Source organism: Nothobranchius furzeri, chromosome 4 (genome assembly GCF_043380555.1).
Source record: "Nothobranchius furzeri strain GRZ-AD chromosome 4, NfurGRZ-RIMD1, whole genome shotgun sequence".
Taxonomy (NCBI): Eukaryota; Metazoa; Chordata; class Actinopteri; order Cyprinodontiformes; family Nothobranchiidae; genus Nothobranchius; species Nothobranchius furzeri.
This window is the reverse complement of record NC_091744.1, coordinates 9,429,143-9,444,840: the sequence shown is the minus strand read 5'-3', so window position 1 is coordinate 9,444,840 and position 15,698 is coordinate 9,429,143. Positions and strand designations below refer to the sequence as shown.

General features: G+C 41.4%; 1 protein-coding gene across 1 annotated transcript in view; it reads right to left on the bottom strand.

The window, feature by feature from the left end:
* LOC107389719 (zinc finger protein GLIS2) overlaps positions 1 to 15,698 on the bottom strand; it is a 54,814-nt gene that overhangs the window by 12,758 nt on the left and 26,358 nt on the right. The window contains exons 2-5 of the mRNA XM_015965991.3: positions 11,850 to 12,034; positions 9,329 to 9,510; positions 5,145 to 5,330; positions 588 to 721 (exon numbers count right to left, since the gene is read on the bottom strand). Of these exons, the coding sequence (XP_015821477.1) occupies positions 588 to 721; positions 5,145 to 5,330; positions 9,329 to 9,510; positions 11,850 to 12,015 (668 nt within the window). The 5' untranslated portion in view covers positions 12,016 to 12,034. The remainder of the gene's footprint in view (positions 1 to 587; positions 722 to 5,144; positions 5,331 to 9,328; positions 9,511 to 11,849; positions 12,035 to 15,698) is intronic.

Below are 15,698 nucleotides of genomic sequence, written 5' to 3'. Positions count from 1 at the left end.
AGTTCATTTTTTGTCCAGTTTTCGCATCAGACCAGTGAAATGGTTTTCTATGCTTTTAGTCTGAAAATATTAAAACTGAAACAAGAATTGAACAAAGGCAGTTTCAGACAAAATCATCAAACAGGACCTTATCATCGAATCAGCTCATTAAATATCAAAATGGAGTTAAAATACTGTTTGATGTACTAAACTGCCTTGTCCTTCAGGTAATTTATAGATCAATCTCAAGAAAATGGCCAAATCTTATAACAGATTGCTGGTGACAAAGTTTAAAAAATCACCAGAAGATTTAAAATACATTAATGAGCAAGACCCCATTTAAAGATTACAAGGTTTGGGAAGCAGAAGGTGAATACATGATAGTAAACCTGAAAACTGGCACCATAAAAGCTACTTAAAAGATCATTATCATTTTTACTGCTCAACGAGTTTTAATTACCATCATTTGTGTGAAGTCATTGCTTCACTGGAATTCTTTTGTTTATATTCTTCCATAGCATGCCATGGTTATGTGATTTACAGTTTGAAACAGTAAACAGTCGTTTGGATTGATCATTGACAGGTGTGGCTGTAGCACAGTCCTTTACCTGGCATTGAAGCCCCTCCCATTTCGAGCACAGCCCTCCCACTGGCAGCAGTAGCCTGAGTCTTTTTCCGGCTTTACGTGGAAATTGTTGATGTGATCCACCAAATCCTGCAGCGAGTCGAACAGCAGGTGACACTTGAGGAGAACAAGAGGTCTAAAGTCAGTGATAAACTACAATTTAACAGCTTCTTATATATTCAGAAGACATTTTTCCTGAGTTCGAGTTGTACAGTTCTTCATTTTTCATGTGATGGTTGGTTGTATTGGTCACATGTAGTCTTGGATGACCGGTTTGTGCTTCACAAAGCTATTAAACCATTGAAACAATTCATAAAACGCCAGCTAACAGGACATGAGGAATTATAGGCTTTTTGTGAGAGATTACAGATATAACCAAGCCGTGTAATAACATAAAAGGAGATAAAAGTAAAAAAAAATTAAGCATACACAGAATGAAAGGTTATTATTATTCATGACAATACCATTCAGTGATAAACTAAAGCTTTAAAAACAACTTCACCTAAACATAAATAAATTGAATAATTATGGACTCTGTTCTGAAATATACAAGTCTCTGAATGTGTGACATCATTTACAAAGTAACTAAGGGATTTTATCTTATCTGGCTCTAAGAAATGAAATGTTGAATTTAACAAAGTTATGTCTGGTTCCACTAAACCTAGATGGTTAAATGTAAATAAAATACATTTTCTTATGTTGTTATGTTAAAAATAAATGTATATTACTTTTTTACAGCTGAAGACACTTTTATTTAAAGCTGCTTTGACTTAAATCTTTTGTGTTTTCAGATTTTAATTATCTTTCTTTTTTAATATTTAGTTGTTTTGTTTTCATGATCATTTTATGACTATGATTTGTTTTGTTAATCTTTGTGATTTTTCTTTCTGTTATGTGTGCTAATTACTTGATTTCTAATTGTTCTACTGATTAAAGCCTTTTCTCTAAAATTTCCAGTAAAATGGGAACTAATACGTCTTAAAAATGAAATTTACATTTCATGTGAGATCATCAAAATTTTGTCTTTTTTTTATATAGTCCAGTTGTCAGAGCTGCAGTAATCCTACTTGTTTAGGTTACTGTTGATTTAGTAGCTTGCCTACAACTCCCCTTAGTGGCCAAAACTGTAGCCTTTTCTCAGTAGATCTCAGAAGTTGTGGACAGATCGACTGCCCACTTTTTTACTAAACAAAAAAACATTTTATATTTGTATGTAGCTCATCAGGGTCATTTGGGGAGATTATTTAGAGGACATAACAAACCATGCCCTTGGTTCAGTAAACCGTGTGCTCAGATTATAGCCTGGCCTGCCAGACTCGTCCTCTGTCCAAAAGGAAATTCCAGATGTTCTATAAAAAATATTTGGTATGAGTGTAAAAGAAGAACATCATTAAAGAGACATTTAGTAGTTTTTACCATTAATCTCTAAAAATATCCATCTAAATGTTGTTGAAAATGAATTAAATGATACCCAGTTGTTGAAAACGATTGGCGGCTTCCTAACACATAACCATAAAAATGCGGTCTAAAATGCATGGGAGGGGTCCAAGTCTCCTTTTACGGGAGCAAAATGCATTTACTGATTTGTAACAAGCGGTTACAAAACTTTCGCCACTCATTCACCTCTTCACTCATTGCCAGTGATGACAGGGAGTCTGATCTGCTTGTCCTCTTGCTGGGGATTGAACTCCCAGGGATTTTTAACCTAATGGCCATCCGTTGGTATGGTCTAAAGCCTAATTTATACTTCTCCGTCAGCTCCACGAGGGACAGACACGCACGTACGGCGACGTTTTGCCCTCATACTTCTCCGTCCCATGTGGAACGTTGCAAATCAATTCCCCGCCAGGACAACAGAGGGCGTAGCGCTGTTCTGTGGTATCCTGTCATGTACTGGTGACAGTCCAAGATAATGCATTTACGAATGTGTTTATATTGTGTTTATTGTATTTAAGATACTTGAAGAGAATTTATAACGTAGATAAATTTGTTCCTCATTCTCCTCCATTGTGTGAAGACCTATAGTTTGGACTTCCTCCATAAGTGTCTGGACCGACGGACTCAATATAGACAAGATCTGCATGTCCAAGCGACGTTGACTGCAAGGTGAGCACGGAAAACGCACAGTCTTAGTCTTTTGACAAAAATTCTTTATAATTTTAGTCATAATTTAGTGATCTTATTTGTTTTAGTCTTATTTTAGTCTACTAAAATAGAAAATAATGTTAGTCCACTAAAATATGTATTTTTCTTCTGATGTAAAGGAAATATTAAATATGTATGCATGTGTCTGCTCTGTCTTCTCCATCCTCAGTGAGTCATGGCAGACGGCTGCTTATACTGAGCCAGGATCCTCTGGAGGTTTCTTCCTGTTAAAAGGGAGTTTTCCTCTCCACTGTCGCTACATGCTTGCTTAGTATGAGGATTGCTGTAAAGTCTCTGACACTAGTCAGTGACTTCATGCAATTTTCTGGGTTCCTTATATAGGAAACTTTTTACTGATTGGCCTACTGAACTGACCTGTATTGGAATGTTTACCTTGTGAAGTGCCTTGAGACGACTCTTGTTGTGATTTGGTGCTATATTGAATTAAATACACCTATTTGAAACTGTAAAGAAATATTAAAAAATCACATTTCACACTTTGGATCAAAACAACTCTATATTTATAATTGTATAAATAAGCATTAATGGTAAATGGCCTGTATTTGTATCGTGTCTTCTCAGGGTTCTCCCACCCCCCAAGGTGCTTCACAACACAATCCTTCACACGACCATTCACACGCTGGTAGGGATGAGCTACAATGTGGCCACAGCTGCCCTGGGACACAGTGACGGAGACGAGGCCTGCTGAACATTGGCGCCGGCTCCTTGGTTCTTTTCTCATCTAGTCCCACCTGTTCCATTTGCTGATTGGTTTGCTTTTCCGGTCTTCCATCATCTCCGTTTTCTGATTGGATGTTAATTTCTGTCCATTTTTGTTGTCGTCTTTTATTTGTCAACAAAAATGTTGATCATTTATTGTCATAATGTAGTCTTTATTGGCATGTATGTATCAGTTTTTGTTTAGTTTTATTCTGCAAAAAATGTATTTGTCACAAAAAACCCTAAACTATTTAGTCAACAAAATGAACACTAGGGTAATGCAGAAGATAGGTGTAGGAAACTATTTTCGTGTTCAGCCTAAATGGAAATAGAATGACTGATTATAACCAGAAATAATAACAATAATAATAATAAATGTTTTTCTGTGATCCACATCTTTAACACTCTTCTCTGTAATTATTATAAAAAGCTTTGTTGAAACAGAAATATCCTTTCTTGTCCGATAGTGGAAACATGTGTGTGTGTGTGTGTGTGTGTGTGTGTGTGTGTGTGTGTGTGTGTGTGTGTGTGTGTGTGTGTGTGTGCTGGTTAGCATTTTAAAAAGTGTACCTGTTGTGATTTTGTAGCCTAGAAATCTAAACAAATCACAGCAGTAGCAAAATACTTTGCTTACAGACTCCTTGACACGTGATGCCCCCCCCCCCCCCCCCCCCCCACCCCACCCCCAACTTCTGGCTGGAGGGCAGGTAGACACCCCACCTTCGTCGTATTATCTGTCCGTTTTCAATAAACAGAGCTAAATAAAATTTATCAGCATGGTTAACACACGTAGAGCTGTAGGCTGCACAGGTAGATGAAAGAAGGACAATAAACGTAAAATGTACAGGTTTCCAGCTGATAAAATACGCCAAAGGCAATGGGTAACAGCCATGGATCGAGTTTTAGTGGATGATCCACTACATCGTAGCAGCTAAAGCCCCATGACAGAATAAAGATGTTAAGAATCTGCACAACAGGCCCAGACACAAACATGTTATAGCAATCTAATTACTCATACTTCTTTGTAACAGTTTAAGATTAGTTCATTTTTATACAATTACACAAAATATGTTCTGCAACTGGAGAGGAGTTAGTCAGGTATGTAAATATATAAAAGTTAGTTGCTTATTTATTTATGTCTTCATTCATTTATAAACTGTTTGTCCCTCCTGAGATCTGCTCATTTGTCCCTGTGTTGTGGATGAGGACAATAGGAGCCTCTAATGTTGTTCGCTTTGTGTTTCTGTTGCTTGTCAAAATAAACTGAGAATCTGTTCCATCTCCAAAGACGAACCGTGTCATGGTGATCCTTCCACGTTAACCCGCACAAAGCAGGCGGCGTCTTCTGAGGAGGACTGTCATCTCACAGCTCATTAGCTATTACAAACGCATCTGGCCCAGAGAGGGTCAGATTCACGGTTTTCTAAACTGATGGAACAAATTCTTGCAACCTCAAAATATTTTCACTTCCTGACCCCTGACAGGCTCCATATATTTGCTATAGCTATTGTTTGATAGTGAAGTCTAAACTTTAAGAAGCTCTCTGAAAAAGTTAAAACAAAACAAAGAGGGGAATAATGAAGCAGTTGTCGGATACGTTCAGGCAGCAACAGAAACATGTTTACTTAACCTAATATAGATCATTCATAATTTTATAACCTTGGTTGATATTTACCTTCTTCCATCGGCAGATCAGCTGACTGTCTGGTGAGGGCTCAGGAGACAGGGGTTTGTCTCTGTGCTGACTGTTGAAGGTGGAAGAAGGGAAGCTGTAGCCCTGCTGGAGGCTTTGGGTGGGAAGATAAAATGGATAACTCTGCTGAGAAGCTCCACTTTCAAGGCTGCGAAGATGAGCCGCTTCCTAAGGTTTTGGGAAAGATTTCAGAAATCACCATCTGATGCTGAAGTTTGTTTAAAAAAATAAGATTCCCTACTTTGCTTTGGATTATTAATCTGCTGTTGTTTTCTTTTGATATGTTTTATGCTATCATAAAGCAGGAGTGATTGTAGGATCTGAGGTTTAGGGGTGCTAGGCATCCAGAGAGGTGCCTATCCAGGAAACAGTTTCACAGTTTTGTACATTTTAACATAATTTCAGTGCCACATTTGTAAAATAGAAGCAAAACACTCACAGGTTCAAATGCTCTTGGTGATATCCAACTCCCTTCCCTGAGGGCCAGTTTTCAACATGTTTTATTAGGTGTTTCCCAATGCCAAGGAACCTGGCCTTGATGTCTTGGCCCTGCCCTGGTTGCCTAGGAGATAGGTCATTAGGAGCCGCCAAGACGCGTTCCAATGTTCATGTTCTACCGAGGCGTGTGTTCTCCGTTTGTAAGCCATTTAGCTAGCTGAGTAAGGATGCACAGGAGGTGTCTTGTAGCCCAGCCTTGGTCAAAAATTTCCCAGACTACACCGCAGTATTTTCTAAAGGATGGCGGATTAGAAACCGGCAGCTACTTCGGGGGCAAATTTCAAGTTTAAAAGTCTGTCTACCCTGTCGTGTCTGCACTCCTGACCATTAAAGAGGAACCAAATGTCTATTGCTGTCTTGCCTGGGTTGATTTACCTGCCTGAAGGATCCGCTCTTCCTCCCTCACCTTCCCTCCACACCGTGACAGAACGAACCGACCAAAAGGATCCTGCATTGAGTTGCCCAGGTCTTCTGGGGATGTCCTGTGCTCAAGGTCGAGGAGGACGCGACGCCGGATTGGTGCATCCACGACTCTTTGGGTAGTTGATCTGGTCGTTTTCCTCATCTCCATCTGCTGTTGACGCTGCTGGCCTGGCACAGCGTAACCTGGCGCCACCTCTGTGTTCCTGGTGGGTCAGGCTTCGAGGGCGCTGCGTCTTCGCCTTCTGGATCTGCGCTTTCGGTGCGGTGTCTCTCCTCTGGATGCCTCCTCTTCTTCTGGTGGGAGGGAGGGGCGTTACGCCGCTGCTGCTGGATTTCTCCATGCCTACTCGTCCTCCTGCTGCTCCTCTGGTTGCCTTCATTATAACTGGTTAGAGGCGGTTCCTGCTTTGCCCCGCTTGAGTAATCCTGTCTTTCAAGTTTGTGTTCTTGTGGTCTCCTAGTTCCTCTGGTCTCGCCTCCTGTGCTCCTGGTTCCAATGGTCTCGAGTTCCTGTTCCTGATGTGTCCATGTGCCCAGTGGCCTTGCTCCGCCCTTGGATGCTAGTCCCCTGACTCTCAGGGACTTTGGTGACTCTTATGTTTTTGTGTGTTAACCATGAACGGGTGCTGCTGGGCGTCAGGAGCCGCCCTTGAGAAGGGGTATTGTCACATTGTTGCTCCCCTGTGCCTTGGGTTTTACCTTTATTGTGTCCACCTGCCTCTTATTACCTGATTACCCATCCCAGTGTGTATATAAGCCTTGTGTGTTGTTTGTGGGTTTGTCGGTTCGTACTCGTTACATGTCAGTTTATGTTCACATCTGTCTACCCTGTCGTGTCTGCACTCCTGACCATTAAAGAGGAACCAAATGTCTATTGCTGTCTGGCCTGGGTTGATTTACCTGCCTGAAGGATCCGCTCTTCCTCCCTCACCTTCCCTCCACACCGTGACATTTTTTAGATCCACAGAAGTTTTCTATGGATGGTTAGTTGCTTAGTAGTTGCAGCTTCGGTGGATAGCGGGTAGTAACTCGCTTATATATTTAATTTAATAAATAAATACACAATTTAAAAAGTAAAAGTCTTGTTATATACTTATATTGACACCAATACATATAAAATGTAACGTTATCTCCCGTGTCACGTGACGTTACGTGACCGCCGTGGAAGCCGCAGTCACGTGATGCAAGTCTGTTCCATTTAACCGTTTTCTTTTGACCAAGGAAGGACAGTGTCCTCGTAAGCAAGGCGCCTGGCCTCGCAAGACATCGCCTCACAGGGCCAGGTGCCTTGACACTGAGAAACACCCACTGTTTTTCCTGCTTCAACACACCTGATTTTAATCAACAGGTGATTGGCAGGCCTCTGCAGAGCTGCTGAACAGGTGAATCAAGTGTGTTGGATTAGGAAAACAACCAAAACATGCTGGATACCGGCCCTCAGGGAAGGAAGTTTAACTTTCACAAATCAGAGGTAAAGGTTTCACAAATGTTTTAAGGACTCTGCCATTAGTGGAAAATTAGCTAGTCCAGGCTTGATGTGTCCAGGTTGTTGGAGTTTTATAATACGAGCAGATTAAAGACAGTGATTCCCCTAGAAATGTTTCCAGCCGTGGGATGGGGGGTGGTTTCGCTGCCATGTGCCTTATGTGAGGGGAGTGGGGTACATTCGCAGACTCTTTCACATCTGTGAGATCGATGAAGGGTTGATGGCGTTGTACCACGCCAGAAATTGTAGTGCCACGCCTGAGTCTATGTAGGGGAAACACTGAAAGATGCACAGGGAATGAAACATTTGTTGGAGTTGCCACTAAAAGTACTAATAGTATTTTTGTATTTATTTATTTGTCATCCATCTTTTTTCAGCCGTTTATTCAGAGTTGGTTCGTGGGGGCAGCAGCCCAAGCTGAGAGGCCCAGACTTCCCTCTCCCCAGTTACATGGACCAACTCCTCTGAGGGAATACCAAGGCATTCCCTGGCCAGACGAGAGACATAGGGTCTTCTCTTGGTTGGACATGCCTGGAAAACCTCATCAGGGAGGAGTCCAGGAGGCATCCTGAACAGAAGCCTGAGCCATCTCAGCTGGCTCCTCTCAAAGTGGAGGAGCAGCAGGTCTTCTCCAAGCCCTTCTCGGATGACCGAGCTTCTCACCCTATCGCTAAAGGAGAGCACACACACTGCAGAGAAAACTAGATTTGGCTGCTTGTATCCACGATCTCGTTCTTTCGGTCACTACCCAAAGCTCATGACCATAGGTGAGGGTTGGAGCATAGATCAATCGGTAAATCAAGAGCTTTGCTTTCTGGCTCAGCTCTCTCTTCACCACCACAGATCGATACAACGCCCGCATCACTGCAGACGCAGAACCAATCCACCTATCGGTTTCACACTGCATCTTTCTCTCACGTGTGAACAAGACCCTGAGATACTTAAACTCCACTCGAGGCAGGACCTCGTCTCTGATCTGAAGAAGGAATTCCCTTTTCCGATTCAAGACCATGGTCTCAGATTTGGAGGAGCTGATTCTCATCCTAGCCGCTTCACCCTCGGCTGCGAAAAGTAAAAGCTGGAGATTACATTCTGATGTAGCAGACAGGACCACATCATCTGCAAAAAGCAGAACCCTGATACTTAGGCCATTCTTATTTATTTGTACTTTTACTTAATTTTACACTAATATCAACATCCCATTGAAAATATATTCATACACTTTTTGCACATTTTTTAATCCTAAATTTTAAAACTAAATAGAAACAAAATTATGGTTTTTCTAAACTGACAACAAAGCTCATTTAGTAGATATTTCGACAAGAGGAAAAAAGAGATCTCTGACTATAATCTCTGACAAAGTCAGAATAAGCAATCAAGGATTCAATTAAATTACTTTAACCTTTCTTTAATGTGCTTTAAAAGCATTTGTATGTATCTGAAACAACACAACCCCAGCACCTTAATGTTAGATTCTTCTTTAGGCTTTAGCATGAACCTGTCTATACTTGGAAATCTGTGGCAGAGGAGGTTTGCTGCATTTTTGTTGTTAAAATATAACTTCAACCAACCAAGCACTGTGTGCTTTTTATTTTTTACAAGTGTATTTAAAATAAACACATAGTAATAATTTATTGTTTTCAATTGTCTAATTTTAGGGGTGCTTAGATTTTATTTAGGGGTGCTTCAGCACCCCCGAAAATGGACTAAAAACGCCCCTGACAAAAAGTATCCACAGGTACTGGTCAACACTGCTCACCCGAGAAAGGAGGTGTGGTTGAGGGCTGCTGCTGGACTCCAGGGGTGAAGAAGGACAAGGAGAAGAGGGCAAGGATGAAGATGGGGAGAGGGAAGGGGCATGGAGGGAGGGTGGAGATAGGCTGAGGTCCATGGCTGGAGGAGTGAAGCAGGACCCGGGTCGTTCCTGAGAAGACTGGGAATCTGGAACCAAGATAAGAGTTGAAACACATGTTAGGGTGTACATTTTAGTTTGATTGCATTTTTGATCTCAGTTGCTGCACCATCTACATTGTTTTAGCTTTAATGGTCTTTCTGATCTATCTAAAGTGTAACTGTGCTCTTCTCTGACAATGACTTTTGACTTTCTTTATGGAATTTTTACATCTGGTCCTCCAGTTTTGATTTGGTCGGCCCACCCCCGCGTGGCCAGGTTTTGTTCATACCATGGTGTCTGTCATTCACACAGCCTTCTCAGGAACGCAAATGTCTCAGAGCACTTGGACGGCGCAAAAAACGTGCAAAATCCATTGTGTTCTCCTTAAGTTAATAAACAAAGACGGCCATAAACACTGCTGCTTTTGGAGACTCTGACATTAAGCACACAGCTTCTTACTCTCTCACTGAGACTGCTGTGTGCTCCTCATGACAGTCAGTCCTCGCACTGCCACGGCTGGAGTGGTAGGTCCGAGTAGAAGTCAGAGAAGATGTTTAATCAACTACATCCAGACTCATTATGAATCACACATGCAGGAAGCTGCTGCTAGGCTGATTATATCCACCAATCAGAGGCTCCCACTATAGGCAGGTGTGAACCTCAGCCAGCCAATCAGTCGGTAGTGGGTGTTTTGTATTGGCTTCAAAAAAGCAAACCGCCAGAGAGCAGGTCCAAAAAACACGGTCGGCTGAGCATGGAAAACGCACAGATTACACAGATGTGAACACAACTAACTGGTAACACTTTACAATAACAGTCCTTTTATTAACATTACTTAGTGCATTATTAAGCTTTAACAAACTATTAAATAAAGTATCAACAACTGCTTAATATTATTGTTAATATTAAAGAAACGATGTGTAGATTTTACCATTAATCTCCGGAAATATCCACCACAATGTTGTTGAAAATGAATTAAAGGTGTAGTTTACTCATTTATTCAATACAATTGCAATGTTGTCTATTGTAAATCAATGATATATGAGTCATTAAGGAAAAAAGCTATGATGCTCCTGTTCTGAGATGCAAAGGTTAGCTTGTGCAGAGGTGGGCTGAAGTGAGCAGGATTACTCATTATTATTAATGATATGCACACACCTAGCTTCTGATTGGCTAACAGAACACGTTCAGCCATGATTCAAAGTCACTACCACCAAAACACTCTCCACTCCCTCTCCTTGCTGCAAAAAACATTTTTAAAAAGTTTTCCTGTGGAAGGGCGCGAGCCAAGATAGTTGAGACCATGAATGCTAATTCACAGTGTGACATCACAGTGTGAGGATTTTCAAATCCTAGACTTTCACCGTCTATTTTCTATCAGAAGCTAACGCAGGAGATAGGCGTAGGAGTTATCAGCCTCGCCACAGTTCCATGGACCCTCCACTCATTACGCACTCATGTATTTAGCAACAGAACACCACTGGTGTGAGAGGTTCTTCGTTCAACAATACCAGAGAAGTAGAAACAGCCGGCTGTTACCACTTCAACTATGGACAAACTGCCAGGGTCCCAAAAAGGAAAACACCGTTTGAAGTCACGGACAACAAAAGATGTTTGGACCTATAAAACAGCGACTGGTGTTTAGCATAATCTCGTTTCTTCTGGCAATGCGGGTTTCTGGTTCCAGTGGATGCGGATCCAGGAAAGATACCCGAGGGGAGGGTGAGTGTTTTGTGACCCTGTATGTGTTCAAAACTTAGCTTGTTTGCAGATTAGCAATAACAGCTTTAATTAATTAGATTCCCATTACACATAGTGTTGACATTTCCTAACATAAGTGCTGAAGCTAGCAAGTTCTCATTTTCTTTTCTGCTGTTGTATATGTAGCATTTGAGAATATAGTTGTTTAAAGTTGGCAGAAATCTGCTTCGAAGCAGGCTTCATTATTACCTTATCTTAATATTTTCAAAAGAGGAATCTTGCAAAAATACCTGCAGCTGTTACTCATATTTTAATTTAACTCATAATAGGTGTATGTCTAGGACTTTCATCGTGTTGTACCATGGGTTTAAAGAGTTTATAGTATCTGTTTGAGCTGTGGATCACTACATGTCACTGTCACACACCTCTGGTTACAGGCAACACTCAAACCTGCTGACGCTGTGTCTGACGACAGAAAAGAGCAACTGTTCGTTGGATTTTAACTATCGGGTTGTAGGGAAAGTGAGAACAGAGAATCATCTTGTGACAATATTAAATTATCTGCAATGGACTCATTGCTGCACAATGTTATTGCTGTCATGTGTGCATTTGCACCAAGCTTGTTTCTACGTCTGTGGCTCTAAATACAGCATGTTGTTCTAATGTGGCCCTGATTATCAAGTACCTGGTGATGAGGGAGGGGATGGAAAGGTTGTGCACTGCAGCCTCTGTCGTGAAGAGTTCAGAGGGGCATACAAGGAGGCAGAAATAGTCCTCTTTCCCAAAATTACAGAGCCTCGAGTTTGTCCAGAGGGAAGCTTCAAGTCCAATGGCTCGTCCAGCGAAAGCATAGTGGCTGCCTTTTATTTCCTACAGGAGAGAGGACAAAAACAGATTATCCAACTAAATTTATGGCTGTCGTCGTAAAATCCTGTTAAAATGTGGAAAAAAAGATGCATTATGATAAAATACTGCTACTTCATGCAGAAAGAAATAAAAAAACAAGACAAACAACTAGGTTTATTTGGGTTTCACAAAAAAATAAGTCAAACTACACAAATACATCAAAAAGACACATCTCTAAACAAAAGTTTGTTTGTTGACCCAATGTTCAAGCTATCTTTATTTGAGTTATATTCAAAAGCAACACAGTTCCCCACTTTTTGTTGTTTGTCTCTTCGATTTTGAGGGCAAGCCATTAGGGCAGGCTTTCACCTGGAGTGTGAACGTAGCCTTTGTTTCTTTGCTTTTCTGTGGTTAACTCCTGAGGTGCTAAACGGGTGTAATTTGTGATGTTTTGATCTTGTAGATGAGTCAGTCCATGAGTCATTTGATGTGATCCTAAACTGAATGACTCAAGGTCCAGAAATAAGCTTCAAAGATATATTCTCACTGGAGTAACCAGAGTAATTAAACTGCAGGGAAATGTCAAACCTGCAGGAAAATAGCCGGTAGCCGACAAAGTTGACACTTTCAGGCTTTAGGAACTGCCTTGCAAAACCAATGTCATAATCTTTAAACCCGACCTTAACTAACTACATCAACCAGTCATTTTGCTTGGAAGCAAAAAGCCTGTTTCCACTAACAGAACTTGTTCAGGGTATGCGCATGTCTCCATTTTACCGGGTCGGCCCAAAAGGACCATTTTCCAGACCATTTCAGAAACTAACCGAGTACCTGAACTGGTGTATGTACTCAAACACAGCTCGGTAGAGTGGATGAGTGCTACTTGTGGTTAACTCATGCTGACTGATTGTAACTAAAAGGGAAGTTACATTGGCAGACATCACCATGAAAACGGCATTTGTAAAATTGGAATAGTTGTTTGCGATACAATATGGAAGAAAAAAATAGCAGTGTTGATGCTTCTTTAAAATAATCTTTTCTAAACTCCCTAATGCTGAAAAATGCAACGGAAAACCCACAACACCATCATTTTGGCCACTTTATGGTCTCCATCAAAGCGTTGTGAAAAACGGTGTTTATTGAACACCACTTTTAATGTCACACAGCCACAGCTGGATTACATTACGCCACTTTGACGGATTAAAGCTTTTAACGTTATTAAAGTCTGTGAACACATTTTTGGTTCTGATCAGTGACATCACTCACTGCAGGTAAGCTGACGTAAGGGCTGGGGGTAAACGATTACTTTTAAAATGATTATTCTGACGATTCCATGCTGTCGCTCTTTTTTAAAACACAGAAACGGTTCCGTTACCTGTTTTTTCGCTACGTTTCATCTGCGGCTGCAGACTTCCTCAGGCTGAGGAAAAAAACAGGTAACGGAACCGTTTCTGCGTTTTAAAAAGGAACGAGAGCATGTAATTAGAACCAAGACACAGCAAGAACACACCTAAGATATTCTGACGATTATTTTATCGAATAGTCGACTATTCTAATGACAATTTAGATGATTAATCTAACTATTATTTTTCTATTGCACAATTAATAAAAACCAGAAAAACTCAAATGAATTCTTCAAAAAATTGATAAATCGGATTCGGTACTGTAAGAGAATAAACACTATAAGGCCTTCCATTTTGTATAACACTGCTTTTATTGGGTTGCGGTTGGTTATGTTCTGGTGACATGTAGAACTTGGGAGTGCAGGCTGCTGCCTGAGAGGTGGTTGGAGACGGAGTGTCTCCATGCTGCTTTGTTCTGGTCACTTATGTGTGTGAGGCGAGTGGTGTTACGACTCTTCCTGGGGAGTTTCACTCGTGTGCAAAAAAGGAAGGGACAATAACATGTGATTTAAAAGTTAAAATGATGATCAGGTTCATTTACAACAACAAAAAAACATAAACCTTTCCATCCACAGGTTGGGAATAATAAAACTAATTCTGCCTGTGGGGAATTAAAACAAAGTACAAATAAGTAGGGATGTCCTACTGGGCAAAGATTACAGAGTTCTGGACCAAAACAAGGATCTCCAAAGGTCCAAACTCTAAACTGGGTGATTAAACCAAACTCAAGGTGATATTTTAAACTAAATCGAAAACCCACAACACTCTAAATGTAATACAAGGGAGATCTACACCACAAAAAATATTAACTCTAAACTAATAAACCAAAATGTAACAGCTTATCCAAATGCAAGAAGCTGTTAGCGAAGATGCTAACAGTAGCTTTACCAACGTTAAGTTCAAGTTACCAAGTTTAAATAAACCAAAAACACCCAGCAGCAAACAGACCAGCACGGAGGAGAGACTGCTACCACCAAAACAGCTCTCCTAATGTCTGAAAGAAGCTTCTTTATGAAGGGAGAAACGCTCCCGGTGATTTTCTACATCTGCGGTAGAGACGAAGCAGCGCATCTGACCCCGGAAGTTGTTGTCCGTTGCCGGGAGACGAAGGCGGGCAAAACAGGAAAGGAATCTAGTAGCGGACGGACATTGTTCCGGGTCTTCGGTATTTGGCAGAGGTGTTAGTGAAGGCGGAGAAGAGGGTGAACATGAGGAAAAACGCAGATTCCTCCTCTATTTACAAACTCCTGTGGATGCAACAAGTGGACGTGGTGCATCGACTACCGGATCTGATGTCGACTAATTTTTAGAATCGAGCCGTCGACGTCATCGACACTTCGCTACAGCTCTAGCTGGCGTCTTAGCTAAGTCTTGAAAGGGCCAATTCTGCATGGAGACACAACAGCTGAGAGGAACGAACCATCGTATTTCCCCCCTCCTAGACATTTCCTGGAACTCCTACAGTGGAAACATGGCGATCGACCCACCATGAGACTAACCACTCCACCATTGCTCACTGTTCCAACATTATCCAGCAGACTTAAGGATTGACCATGATGCTCCTCCATCATGGCAGCGCTAACTTTAACCACCCACCATTCAATCTTCACAAGAACAACGGGTTGCAACAACCCGACTCAAATATGAAGGCTGAGAATGAAGAATGCTGGGGTTTCTCAGCTAACCTTCAGCCTAAAAGCCATTGTTTCCATTTGACCAAAACTTAAAGAAAGGAAAAAAGAACTTTTCCCTTTCTGTACTTGAAACCTAGCACCCAAAGCCCAAACATGTTCACAGGTATCTGTTTTTACTGGACAGTAGTTTTTAGCATTTGCCTCTAAGAGAGGGACTCTTGAATGGCGCCAGACATGGGTCGAGTGTAGTTTTGTGACATAACTGCAAAACCTCAACTGGCTGTCCCACTGTAAGGCTGGCAGTTCATGATTTACTTCCAAGGGCTAGACTCAAACCAGCAACCTTCCAGCTGCACGTACACCTCTTCAACTCCTAAAACTCGCTGTCACCACTAATTCTTCCGCAATCACTGACACAATCCCCCAAACAAAATATAAGGCAGAGGCTAAACCACAATGAAGTCAGTGTTTAGGTCCCACTGCAGGCTTTCCAGCTACCTCGCCACACTGGTTTCTCATTCCACAGCGACCTCACTGACTTTTCTCATGCACACACACACACACACACACACACACACACACACACACACACACACACACACACACACACACACACACACACACATGTACTTGTCTCTGTATCCTTGAGTA